The 13929-nt window shown below is 40.9% G+C and overlaps 1 protein-coding gene and 1 pseudogene across 2 annotated transcripts; one reads left to right on the top strand and one right to left on the bottom strand.

Annotated features, from left to right (window-relative positions):
- The first annotated feature begins 2139 nt into the window (after positions 1–2139).
- On the top strand, positions 2140–8847 carry dedd (death effector domain containing). Of its 2 annotated transcripts, none has more exons than XM_029719380.1 (5): positions 2140–2371; positions 3488–4149; positions 4430–4531; positions 4671–4808; positions 5076–8847. In XM_029719380.1, exons 2-5 carry the CDS (start codon positions 3573–3575, stop codon positions 5501–5503), a joined length of 1245 nt encoding a protein of 414 aa, XP_029575240.1. In that variant the 5' UTR covers positions 2140–2371; positions 3488–3572; the 3' UTR covers positions 5504–8847. The 2 variants fall into 2 exon arrangements, with proteins under 2 accessions (XP_029575240.1, XP_029575241.1); XM_029719381.1 differs by having other exon boundaries at positions 2140–2379.
- On the bottom strand, positions 8583–10342 carry LOC115165900 (UDP-glucuronosyltransferase 2A1 pseudogene; annotated as a pseudogene).
- Between the last annotated feature and the right edge of the window lie 3587 nt (positions 10343–13929).

The raw sequence follows: 13929 nt of genomic DNA, 5'->3' as shown, positions 1-13929 counted from the left end.
TTGTTACACAGCCCGGGAGTGAACCAGGGTCTGTAGTGATGCCCCTAGCACTGCGATGCAGTGCCTTAGACCGCTGCGCCACTCTGGAGTCCCCAGCTTTTCATTAATTTGTAAAAATTTCAAAAAACATCATTCCACTTTGACATTATGGGGTATTGTGTGTAGGCCAGTGACAAAACATCTCAATTTCATTTTAAGCTGTAACGCCAACAAAATGTGGAAAAAGTCGAGGGGTTTGAATACTTTCTGAAGGCACTGTATGATGTCTTTAAAAAAAATAATTATGCACTGCAAGTCTATAACTAAACTACAGTAAACCTACTGATTGAATGTTGGAAAAGTGCAAGAACAATTGTGTGAAATCCTTTACCAACCTGCACCTGTGTCTACAATGTCAAATCTGCTGCTAAACCGAATAGGTAAACTGTCACAGGGTGGAGTTTTGAATGCATTGCTTATGGTATGTTCTGTACATATTGATGACATTTTGTCAGCTACCAAGTTTGGAGACTTGATCGAATTATCTTACCCTATTGGATACTCACATTTGGGTGTATATGATGAAGATGGACACATAATCCATTTTGCAGTGACAGGTGAGACATGAATGTGAAAACAGGGTAATACAAGATTGGTGTCTTACAGAGTTCTTATATTGATATTTAGAGTTAATGATACCCATAAAGTCTTGAGTCAACAAATTTACAACTATTCTTATGTAATTACTATTTTATGACCCTCAAGTGCATCTTTATTCCCAAACTGCTTTGATCCTAGATGAGGGGTGGCTGATGAGTACCATCCGCCATGGCCTGCAAGCAGAATTTCCTGTGTGTGGTGACCTCCTTCTTGGGAGGTCACCAGCCCTCATCACAGGAAAAGATAAGTCAGAAGCTTGATGCTCTGATGAACATTTATTATTCCCATACCGACTATTCTCACTCAACTGTGAACACTTTGCCTTTGTACAATATGTACATTTTTACATTACATTTTAGTCATTTAGCAGACGCTCTTATCCAGAGCGACTTACAGTAGATGTAGAAGCTGTGTGCAACCAGGTAAGTTAAAACATACATATACAGTAGAACTAGGGTCTCCATCAGTTAAATAAAGGTTAAATAAAAATAACAAATACAAATCTCCAGTCCTGGAGATTGAATCGTGTGTGTAAGTGCTTGGCTGGAACTGCCAGGACCAAAGTTAGAGATGCATATCAAGGACTTTCTGGGCACAAAGTATTCATAAAATAAATATATTTGAGAAGCACATTTTAATTTTATGTTGATGTTTTTTTAGATTCCCAGAAGAGCCAAGGATAAGGAGTGTGAAGACGAGACAGACGTTTTCCAAGACATTGTTGTAAATATAATATATTTAATAAACCGTGATCTATTTTACTAAATGTGCTAAATGTTTCCAATGTATCGGAGCAATATGAAATAATTTGGCCTTTGAGTTGTGGATGATTTTGTTATGACATGTATGTGGTATTTGGATGAAGTGTCCTACAGGGCAAATGTAGTGTGTGTTAAGAAGTAAAGCTTCCAGTATGGATTCACTCCTCAATCTGTAGCCTGCGTCTATATTATTTTATATTAACCACAAGTAAAGTATAGTGCATATTAGGCTACATTGGTGGTAGCTGTGGGATGGCCTTTGTAAGGAATTGTTGCCATTTGGGGTTTGGTGTGAATGGAAAGAGGCTCTGCCTCCGCCCCTAGGCCTAATGCTTTTGTGGCACGGAGTACAGCTCTGGTCTCTGCACCGCAGAATCCATGGATCCAGCCCAAATACAGCTCACGCTCTCTACATCAGCCTGTTACTTTCTTTTTCAAATAGGTTCTTGTTTGGACGGACAAGTTGTCATTGTAAACAATAATTGTTTCTTAATTTACTTACCTGTATCATATACTGTTAATACTGCGTAGGCTATATTGAATTAAATGTATAGGATAGGTGTGATCAGGACGATGTCCTGATGTTATAGGCTACCCATCTTGAAGCCTAATTTGTAAATGCCTCCGTTATGAGCTGCACATGACCTATCATAACCCAAAAACATACTCCTGTTTATGTTTTTGTTGTCATAAACAAATGATCCATTTCAGGTTTAGATGAAAGATTAGTTCAAGAGAGAGGAAGGAAGGATGCACTTTACAAGCAAAGACTGTTTAGTTTACAAGTATTATAACAGGGCCTGAATTAATAACCTGGATGTGAATCATACTGTGTACCGGATATTCTTTCATTTTAGTTGAGAAAGGACAATGGGCATGCTAATTGTAGCCTCTGGAAAGAGTGTGACATTATCCATCATAATTGTGTTTTCTGATCTTGAAGGAGCTTAGCATTCCACCAAGAACGTTAAGTAAGTAGGTACGGTCTTTCAAGTTGATTTATTTTGAATCAAGGTAGCTAACGCTATTAACTTAAGGTAACGTAGCTAAGGTAAACATTGTTAGCACTAGTTATCTACATTGCTATAGTTAGCCAACTAGCTAGCATACGAAAACCAGTCCTTACTGTGGCTTAAAAAAAAACCGATGGTGTCGTTTAATTTGTGACCACGTTTTTGTTGTTTTGTGTAACTAAATAACGTTTAGCAAGCTAGCTAACGTTCGTTAATTTAAATTTAAACGAGTTGACGTAGCGACGTTAGTTTGTTAGCTAGTTAGTTACATACGAGCTCCTAATTAGCTAACTAGTTACGTTTCCACAATAACAAGCTGCTTGTAGCTTGGTGGTTATCCAGTTATCTGGGTGGTTTATCTAGCTAACGTTAGATAGTCATTTAGGATTAGCGAAATTTAACAATGTTAGCTAACTTAACTAGCTAGTAGCTACTGTACTGACTGTAACGTTAGCTAACGTTAGATGTTTGTTGTTAACAACAATGACCTACCTAGCTTCCAGACTGTTGTGATTAACGTTAACTACTACTGCCAAAGATGATATATACTGGCTATGCTATTGTATATAGCTAGCCAGCTAGCTTGGACCTCTGCCTGTCTGAGTGGGCTAACTAGCTACTGTAGCTACGTCGTTGTTGGCTTGGTGCATTGAGCTAGCCTAGAAAGCCAGTCATCATTGCCCATTTTTCATGTTGATGTTTAGTAAACTTCGTGAGAGAGTTACGTCACTGATATCATGACTGACAGCCATGTTGTGTATATTTGTTTCCCTTACTCAAATAAGTGTGTAATTCTTATTTTAAAGGGATAAACCGCGCAAGATGATTTGGCCTAGAAGCTAGCTGTTATCATTACAGTAGTAACTTTCAGTTTGGTTGGCTTGACACTAACGTTACTAGTTAAGCTAGTTATTGACAGAGCTTAGCTACCTATCTAGATGCTGAAACTTGAGTGTTGATAATCAACCTAATTTCATGTTAAAAATAATTCCTTTGTTTGAGTTTATGCTCTTTCAGTTCCGGTCTTTTACTGTTTTGCCAGGTGTGAAGTGTTTTGTCCCTCTTTTTTTATAGGAAAGCAGTTTAAGTATTCAGACACAACACAGAAGTTGTTGGGATTTCTGCATCCCCGTTGTCATCTTCCACCCCTAACAAAGTGATGACCTCACAGCAGCATCCCCTCCCCAATGCAAACGTCAACCCTCCCCTCCTTGTCCCCCAGAACTCTTCAGCTCACCACAGTAGGCCTCACATTCACCCAAACCAGCTGGACTCTACTCAGAGTAGTGCTGCGGGGCACCTTGCCCCCCACAGAGGTCTGATGGGCGGTGTGGGGTCCTCATCAGTGGGGACCTCCAGTGGAGTGGCAGTGAACAGGGGTGCCTCGGCCTCCTGCACTAACTCTGCCATTTCCAGGAGGCTCTCGTCGGGACGCTTCGAACCCTGGCCTGAGGAGGCCGTAGACAACGCTTACGGCTTGTACTCGCTGCACCGCATGTTTGACATAGTGGGAGCCCAGCTCACGCACCGTGACGTGCGAGTGCTCTCCTTCCTGTTCGTGGACGTCATCGACGAGTATGAGCGAGGAGGCATTAGGAGCGGCCGGGACTTCTTGCTAGCTCTGGAGCGCCAGGGGCGCTGTGATGAGACCAACTTCAGACACGTCCTGCAGCTGCTCCGCATCATCACACGGCACGACCTGCTGCCCTACGTCACACTCAGGAAGAGACAGACCGGTGAGTGGTGGTTTCCTTCTCAACCTTTGCCTTTTTCAGGCCCACTAAAATTCTAATGAAAAAGCAAACTAAATCTATTGGCGTCAAGGCAGAAAACATAGATCCCCAAAATGTTATGTTGTCAGTCTCCAAAATGTTATGCCAAAACATTTTTTACCACTTTTCGGGCCAACTTCTTGAAAACACACTTTTTGTGTTTTCTTAGTTAATAATTGACAATTTGCATTAAATGTGAATATTAAGTCACTAACCAAAAGCGTTGCTGTGCTTTGCTTTTCAGTGTGCCCAGACCCAGTGGATAAGTACCTGGAAGAGACGTCGGTGCGTTATGTGTCCCCCAGAGGAGGAGAGAGCAGGGAGGCTGCACCCCATAGGAGGACAGGTGAATGTGTGACTTTGCATGTATACATCTACATACAGTATGCGTGTGTGTGTGTGGGGGGTGTAATAAAGTTGGTGGAAATAGTGAAATGAATACATCTCTAAATATCTTAGCATTTCTTTCCCTACTCCACTAACAGGCCCCCAACCAGTAATATGCTGTTCTCCATCGGGGCCCCAGGTGGGCCCCCCCCGTACCAAGCCAGGCCCCCCATTACCTAGCCGCAAAAGGAAGAGGGCCCACACCACAGGAGACTGCAGGGAGAAGCAAACCTGTGGTAAGGGAATTCAAAAGAAACTGTTTTGTTTACTAACTTTATGCCTTCAGAGGTTGCATGTGTGTATCTACTTTTTGACAGTTCTTTCATGACAATGAATTACAAAAGAGTTGGCTAAAGCACATGCATACATATCTGCGACCAAACTATACAGTTGCTGAATTAAGTAATTCCTTGACTGTATTGTTTCCATGGCATTAGACGGCACACACTTCCTCTGTATAACCATTCCACTTGCTCTTCCCTACTCACCCCACACCCCTGCAGACATCCGCCTACGAGTGCGCGCCGAGTACTGCCAGCATGAATCAGCGCTTCAGGGAAACGTCTTCTCCAACAAGCAGGAGGCTCTGGAGAGGCAGTTTGAGAGGTTCAACCAGGCAAACACTATTCTCAAGTCCCGGGACCTGGGCTCCATCATTTGTGACATCAAGTTCTCGGAGCTCACATACCTAGATGCTTTCTGGCGGGATTACATCAATGGCTCCCTGCTAGAGGCCCTGAAGGGCGTCTTCATCACAGACTCACTCAAACAGGCGGTGGGCCATGAGGCCATCAAACTGCTGGTCAATGTGGATGAGGAGGACTATCAGGCCGGCCGCCGCAAGCTGCTCCGGAACCTGGTCAATGGAGGTGGGGCTGGGGCCGGGGCTGCTGCCGCACCCGAAGGGAGCAGAGGGACTCCATCCTCCTAGAAGCGCATGTCTGCTTCTTTTAGCAGAGGGGGCACCCATGTCCCAAATAAGATAACTTGACTTCATGGCGAGGACAGAAGCAAGGAAAGTGTAAAGTACGGTCTGATTCAGGAAGAAGTATGAGGAAGAATGCTGGGTGCCCTGCCCTTTCATCTATGAAGGGAATGTGAAATAAAAGTGAGCAAGAGCAAGTTGAGTTAGATGTATGGAACACAGACATAAGATAAGTGTTTTGAATGTTGAAGGTTTAGTTTTTTTCTGCTGGAAGGACAATGCTAATATTTTATATTGTAACTTGTGAATTGACTATAAAATCTGATTTAACATTTTCTTTTGCTATCACACAGCTCTTTGCCATAAAGTGTTCTTGAAATGGCCCCTAGTAGACTATTACTACACATGGCTATAAACAAGTCCCTGTTGGGACATTTAGCATTTTGTTTACTGCCAGACAGGGACAAAATCATTGTAAGCCAGAGACATGCCATCATACAATTATTTGGTAGTAAATCATTTCAAAATATTTTTGGTATGTTGTCCAATGAACAATTCTTGTGTGGGTCGTTCTTGATGATTTGGTTCAAAAGGATTGAAAAGATTAAGCGTACTGAGTGGTTTCAGATGTGCTTGAAAATTGCAATACAAAATTCAACAACAGAATGCAGTAATAAGTATAAAAAAAGGCAAGTCATTTTGAAATAATTTTGATCCCAAATACTGTATCTACCCTCTAAACTCAAATACAAATGTCCTTTTTGAATATGTGTATTCACCCATGGCTCAGATTTCTATTTCTTGATTTGCTTGTCAATATTAGAATTTAATCAGAAAGACACATTCATTAAAGCTGGAATCCTTAGTGGTGAAACTGCCACGTCTGTTTGCGATATTACAACAACAAAGACGGTACTTCAAACACAGTTTTTTCCCTCTGACATCATTGCAAGTGCGATAGAACAGCAGAGTAGGTACCACGATGCTCCGCTGCTCTGTTTCATAAACAAAACAAAAGCGCCTGGGGTGACCAGTGGCCTGTTTCACCTTATGTGGATCTCAACTTTAAACAATTGTTTTATTATAGTTTTATTATATTTCAGTTACAACCAACATACAAAGTTCCCCCCTTGTTTTTGCTTTTTAATGGTAATTTCATGTAAAGAGAAAAGGCTCTACACACTGCATTTAGTATTTTCAACCATTTATTTAGGGACGTACACTGGGAGCACCATTTTGTTTGAGTTCATCAATATCATAAATTTTACTACAAAGGTATAATTAGGCATATTGTGTTTCATGCAAATGTACAAGACCAGAGTAGTTGGTGATTATTTTGGACCACATTTTCAAGACATCTTTGTCCACAGTTCATTATTCTACAATCAGTCTGACACAATGTAGCATGGTGTAGTGCTAGGAGCCTCGGATACTTGCTTTAGGAAACAAGGCAACTTTAAACATGTTTTACCGCCTTGGACCAATCAGTGTAAGTTTAGTCAAAATCGGTCCAGTGCTGTCTGAGATATCGTGTGTGATGAGCGTACAGGCAGAGTCAGATCCACAGACGATTAACATTGATCAGACTGCCATCTGATAAATGATTTAATACAGTTGGCTATACCTCTGACATATGAGGGTGTTTTTAGGAAACATTTTTTATAGGTTGTGAGGTTGGCTTTCATAGATGCAGCAAGGTCAAGAGCAGTGATGTGTTGGAAAGTGGTTCACTTCATACTTGTTTGCATTGTAAGAATGTCCTCAGTCTCATATACAGATGTGGTCAAATATATTGGCACCCTTGCTTGATTCACTATTCTAAAATAAGTTGAAATTAAAAAATCTTTTGGTGTTTACAAGTGTATTTGTTTGATTTACAACGGCACATGGGCAAGAAGAACAAAAACATATTTTTTACGATTTTTCCCTTCAAAGTAAAAAATGGCTTGGACTAATTAATAAAAAAAGTCTTAATTTGGTTGGAGGCATGATTCTCATTTACTGCATAATTTTACTTACTCACCTGTTGTAAGTTGCAGGTGCCTATGGGGTAAATATTGCCATTCAATCCGTTTTGAAAAGAACAAGCTGAAGATTGTACTCCATTGCGCTCTAGTGTGAAATGCAAGAGTGCAAATATATTTGACCGCATCTGTAGGCTACAGCAGTTGTCTGCCTCTGTTTAACAGTGTATAATGTGTACATTGGTTACTTTCAACGGATGTTCAATGTCTATACGATTCCACATGAAAAGGTAATATAGTTAGAGTGCATAATCTGTTATATTTGTATACCCCTAATATGTTTTAATTTGTGTTGGTAAATTAATGTTATAACCGACAAGATTAGCATTTTAGCGCTGCTACTTAGCCTTAGACTTTTCCAGGATAAGTTAATTTTTATGGAAGATTAAAGGATTTTGCCAACTGCTTTCAAAATTCACTCTTGCTTTTAACTCTTGTTAAAATTATCAGTGGCATTTCCCTTTACCTTTCCATGTATTAAATAAAAGAGCTAGTCATATTTGGTACTAAAATCTAATCTTGGTACATAAAAGGTTCTGCCAGGTTCTGTTTTGAGTAAGAAGACCAGAAATTAAATTCACATTGTTTTGCAATATGTCATGTGCCATCTTTTCGTTCAGTTTTACTGCTACTTTTAAAATGTTCTTGCTTTTAGATGAGAAAAATACATTTAAAAGGAATTGTTACCCAATTATCTATAGATAGATTTTTTTTTTTTTTTAAAGAGTCCCCTCAGCCAACTGACATTATTGAGCAGTTTGCCATACCACACATTAAAGCAAGTATTACGATGCAATACAGCTGTTCATGTTTCCCTAATGGAATATAACACAAAGTTGCAAACTGGTATCTATTATATAGGTTCTATGTTAATTGTTTTTAAGCCTTAATAGATTGCATGTCTGATTATGAGACAACTTCTGTAACCTTCTGTAGATAATTCAATAGGCTATATTTAGTTTTCTTTGCAACTTTTTTAAATGCATTTTTCTTGTGTAGTGCAAGCAAATGGAACTGGTCATAAATTGGAGAGATATTGTCAATACATACCATACAGCAGATGGGAAGGAGCACTTTATTTTTTCTCTGTTTTAAATATTCCCCTGTAGCGCACAAACATAGTAAAATCCCCTACTCAGAAATCTAGGACATAAAAGCAAGAAATGCATCACATTATTTGCCCATATTCGCCGTATGTTGTTATTTTGTAATTATTTTATTTGTGCTGACCAAAAAAAGAGATTGTGGTTTTACGTGAATATTTACATTGATATGTAACTGGTACATTTGTCTGCACAAATAAAAAAGAAGTTGTTTAAAAGTCAATAAAAATGTTGTGTTAACAATGTGACATTTTGAGCAGATTGCATTGATTTGACATTTGCTTAACTACTGTTTTTATTTTATTCCAAGAAATAGAATGATTGAGAATGACTGAAACCATCTCTAGTCTAATGAAAACATTTGTTATTTTGACAATGTTTCATGCCCATTTGTGTTGTAGTAGAATATAGTAGTTGCGTAGTTGTATATACTGTACTGTAGTATGTAAAACTGCAATTCTTCAGAGGCTACTGCAGTTTTTCCTTTTTCTTTCGGCAAAGAGCCCTACCTAGAACCCTGCAAGTCATTAGGGTTAGTAGCAGGACAGAGACAACAACAGTCGGGAGAAGTACCAGTATGTCCACACTATGGTAAGCATACCAGGGCATCTTGTAGGACTCGGTGCCCAAGTGTGCTGCACCCTTGTGCCTCATAGCAAATTCTAGCCAGAAGATGGCGTTGTCCATTGGTTTGGGAGGTGTATCGCGGTGGAGCTTTGACATCCTGTGCATATTCTCTCTGTTGGGCTTACTCTTGTCCAGGATGTCTGTCAGAGCCTGTGTCATAGGTTCCACCTCTAGGTCCGTCACCTCGAGAATCTTAGCCACACCCCTGGCCTTTAGACAAAGCATGTTGTCAAACTGGTCAAAGATGAGAGGAAGGCTTTACATGGGAACCCCATGGTAGATGGCTTCATAGATCCCATTGGTGCCCCTGTGTGTCACAAAGGCTCTTGTTTTTGGATGGCCAAGTAGGTCGTTCTGAGGCAGCCAGTTCACCAGCAGTGTGTTGTTGCCTAGAGTAGAGGGCTTCTCTCCTGTATGTCTCCACACCACCTTCTAAGGCAGGCGGGCGAAGGCAGCTGCAATTACCTCTGACATCTCCGGGAGGAGGCTACCCAGCAGACTCCCCAAAGACATGACCACGACCCCATGTTCCCCCGAGCTCTGCACAAATGCCTCTAACTCCGCAGGCAAAGGCTTAGAGGGCTTACACTGGAAGCCCCCCATGTAGACCACATTGGGCATGGTAGGGCGTGGAAACTCGAACACAACGTCCACTCTCATCAGCCATAGGTCAGCCCCCTAAATGAGAGAATAGATATTGGTGTTTGGATCGATTAATTAGTTGATCAGACCCCTGGTATAGAGGTCTTGTTATGCCATAATCAATATAAAGAGAGTAATGCAAGAAGTTTTTCAGTTTGTTGACAAAACTAATTTTATCTGTGACCAGCGACCCAATAGTTGGTATGTAAGAAAGGGGCGAAGGTGCAGTCGCAAAGTGTCCCTCTGCATTGGTGACCCAACGAACATTGAGCACAATAGGAAGACCCAAGTAACTCCCCAATACAACTCCTCCTGCAAATCCAGGATCTGTCAATATTAAATCAAAATTGGCTGCCTTCAGCTTCTCCATTAACTGTTTTTCCTCCATGGCTAAGTGGGCCATTTCAGCACTGCAGCGATGGGTCCACCTCCAGCAAATTAATGGTTTCTTTAGCTTGATGAAGGACAAAATGGAGCGCTCTCGTGTCCATATCTCTAGGCTCCTCTTCAGGAAGGACGCCATGTACTGCGGGTCCTCCAGGCTGCTGGCCCTGGGCACGGGCAATGTGATGGAAGAGGAGAGGAAAAAGAACGTAACAAATACGGTTGCTTTCTGTATTTGAAAGTGTTTTCATTGACCACTGCTTTCCACCACGTCTCACCACACACACACAGACATTAATTCATGTGACTATAGTCTCAAACATACAGGTACCTGCCAAAATAAAGGAAACACCAAAATAAAGTGTCTTAATAAGGGCGTTCGGCCACCACAATCCAGAACAGCTTCAGTGCACCTTGGCATAGATTCTACAAGTGTCTGGAACTCCATATTTTGGTGTTTTGTTGATTGTGGTGGAAAACACTGTCTCTTGCGCCGCTCTAGAATCTCCCATAAGTGTAATTGTGGGTGAAATCTGGTGACTGAGACTAAGGAGATGATTGTGGACTACAGGAAAAGGAGCACCGAACACGTCCTCATTCTCATCGACGGGGCTGTAGTGGAGCAGGTTGAGAGCTTCAAATTCCTTGGTGTCCACATCAACAACAAATTGGAATGGTCCAAAAACACCAAGACAGTCGTGAAGAGGGCACGACAAGGCCTATTCCCCCTCAGGAAACTAAAAAGATTTGGCATGGGTCCTGAGATCCTCAAAAGATTCTACAGCTGCAACATCGAGAGCATCCTGACCGGTTGCATCACTGCCTGGTACGGCAATTGCTCGGCCTCCGACCGCAAGGCACTTCAGAGGGTAGTGCGTACGGCCCAGTACATCACATGGGGCAAAGCTGCCTGCCATCCAGGACCTCTACACCAGGCGGTGTCAGAGGAAGGCCCTGAAAATTGTTAAAGACCCCAGCCACCCCAGTCATAGACTGTTCTCTCTACTACCGCATGGCAAGCGGTACCGGAGTGCCAAGTCTAGGACAAAAAGGCTTCTCAACAGTTTTTACCCCCAAGCCATAAGACTCCTGAACAGGTAACCAAATGGTTACCCGGACTATTTGCATTGTTCCCCCCCCCCCCCCCCCCCGCTACTCTCTGTTTATCATATATGCATAGTCACTTTAACTATACATTCATGTACATACTACCTCAATTGTCCCGACCAACCAGTGCTCCTGCACATTGGCTAACCGGGCAATCTGCATTGTGTCCCACCACCCGCCAACCCCTCTTTTTACGCTACTGCTACTCTCTGTTCAACATATATATAGTCACTTTAACCATACCCACATGTACAGTGGGGGAAAAAAGTATTTGATCCCCTGCTGATTTTGTATGTTTGCCCACTGACAAAGAAAGGATCAGTCTATAATTTTAATGGTAGGTTTATTTGAACAGTGAGACAGAATAACAACAAAAATATCCAGAAAAACGCATGTCAAAAATGTTATAAATTGATTTGCATTTTAATGAGGGAAATAAGTATTTGACCCCTCTGCAAAACATGACTTAGTACTTGGTGGCAAAACCCTTGTTGGCAATCACAGAGGTCAGACATTTCTTGTAGTTGGCCACCAGGTTTGCACACATCTCAGGAGGGATTTTGTCCCACTCCTCTTTGTTGTTATTCTGTCTCTCACTGTTCAAATAAACCTACTATTAAAATTATAGACTCATCATTTCTTTGTAAGTGGGCAAACGTACAAAATCAGCAGGGGATGAAATACTTTTTCCCCCCACTGTACATACTACCTCAATCAGCCTGACTAACCGGTGTCTGTATATAGCCTTGCTACTCTTATTTTCAAACGTCTTTTTACTGTTGTTTTATTTCTTTACTTACCTACACACACACACTTTTTTTCCGCACTATTGGTTAGAGCCTGTAAGTAAGCATTTCACTGTAAGGTCTACACCTGTTGTATTCGGCGCACGTGACAAATAAACTTTGATTTGATATGATTTAAATCATTTTCATGCTCATCAAACCATTCAGTGACCACTCGTGCCCTGTGGATGAGGGCATTGGCATCCTATGGCGGCTTAACCATGGTAGCCAAAATAATGGCCTGCTCAGCAGTTTTATACATGACCCTAAGCATGATGGGATGTTAATTGCTTAATTAACTCAGGAACCACCTGCTTTCATACTTTGTATCCCTCATTTACTCAAGTGTTTCCCTTATTTTGTCAGTTACTGTATCTAACCAAGTATAACATAGTTTGTGTGTGTATTGGTTGCATATTTTCAGACTGACAATGATAAAGAGTTGAGTTACTGCAACTTCAAGACTTGCCGTCAGAAGGGGATATGAAGCTGGCTAGGCAGATATGTGGGTAGGTGAGGCCATTATTGATAATAATTCATGCTTAGATTAAAAAAGATGAGAGTAGCATTCGAATAGCAGTAGTTGTAGTAATGTTGTACACTTGAACCAAAGTTGGGTCCCTCCCTTTACCCGACACCAACCTTTGTGAGAGCCACAATGGACATGGTCAAACAAGTTTTGACTAGATAATGGACTTTTGTGTGATGATATGCACTGTGCATAGATATGATCTCATTCAGTGTAATCAGAGGGAGGCAAGAGCAATGTGTTTGACAAATGTGAAGATTCTAGAGGAAATTACATTTCTGATACTGGGAGGTCACTGAAAGCAAAATGTGCTATTGAACCAATTCTCGGTTCAAGTAAGTTCATGCTACTGATTAAGCTTGAGGATCTTTTGTACAGGTCCTTTCTGTTACTCATTTACATAAAATCATAACATTTTGATATCACTTGTGTAACACAACCTTTCAACTTACCCTGAATCCAAAAGTGTGTGTGTGTGTGTGTGTGTGTGTGTGTGTGTGTGTGTGTGTGTGTGTGTGTGTGTGTGTGTGTGTGTGTGTGTGTGCGTGCGTGCGTGCGTGTGTGTGTGTGTGGTGGTGGTGGTGGTGGGGGGGGGGTCTCTGCAAGAACCAGGGATTTATCCACACTTATTGTTAGTAGTTTGTTGCAGTATTTTGACAACATTTTACAGAAAATAGAATGTGTTTACACATGGATCATTCCATGTAAAGTGTTTTTTTGGATAGTGTAATTCTGTCACACAAAAACCAAAAACGTTATTTCACCTAATTTTAATATTCTGTCAGAAAGACTTATATACAGTACCAGTCAAAAGTTTGGACACACCTACTCATTCAAGGGTTTTTCTTTATTTGTACTATTTTCTACATTGTAGAATAATAGTGATGGCATCAAAACTATGAAATAACACATATTGTAATGTTGTAACAAAAAAGTGTTAAACAAATCTAAATATTTTTTTTACGCTGGCTGCTCGTAAGGTTTCTTGACTTGGACATTCATTTTTTCCAACACATTGCTAAGGGAAGGATCAAAATTTACAGAATGATTACCTGGAGGAAAATGGGGGAGGGTAATTTTTTTTCAATTTTGGTCAAGGGGAGGGTTTAGTATTTTTTTTAAATCTAATCCAAGGGAGAGCCATGTGATTTGGAATTGATTACATTTCTATATTTCTCAGTGTTTTATAATTCATTTCTTATTAGGCTATATATCGATGTGTGCCTGATGC

Source organism: Salmo trutta, chromosome 28, assembly GCF_901001165.1.
Source record: "Salmo trutta chromosome 28, fSalTru1.1, whole genome shotgun sequence".
In the NCBI taxonomy this organism is placed as follows: Eukaryota; Metazoa; Chordata; class Actinopteri; order Salmoniformes; family Salmonidae; genus Salmo; species Salmo trutta.
The sequence above is the reverse complement of the archived record's forward strand: the minus strand, read 5'-3'. Positions and strand labels throughout refer to the sequence as shown.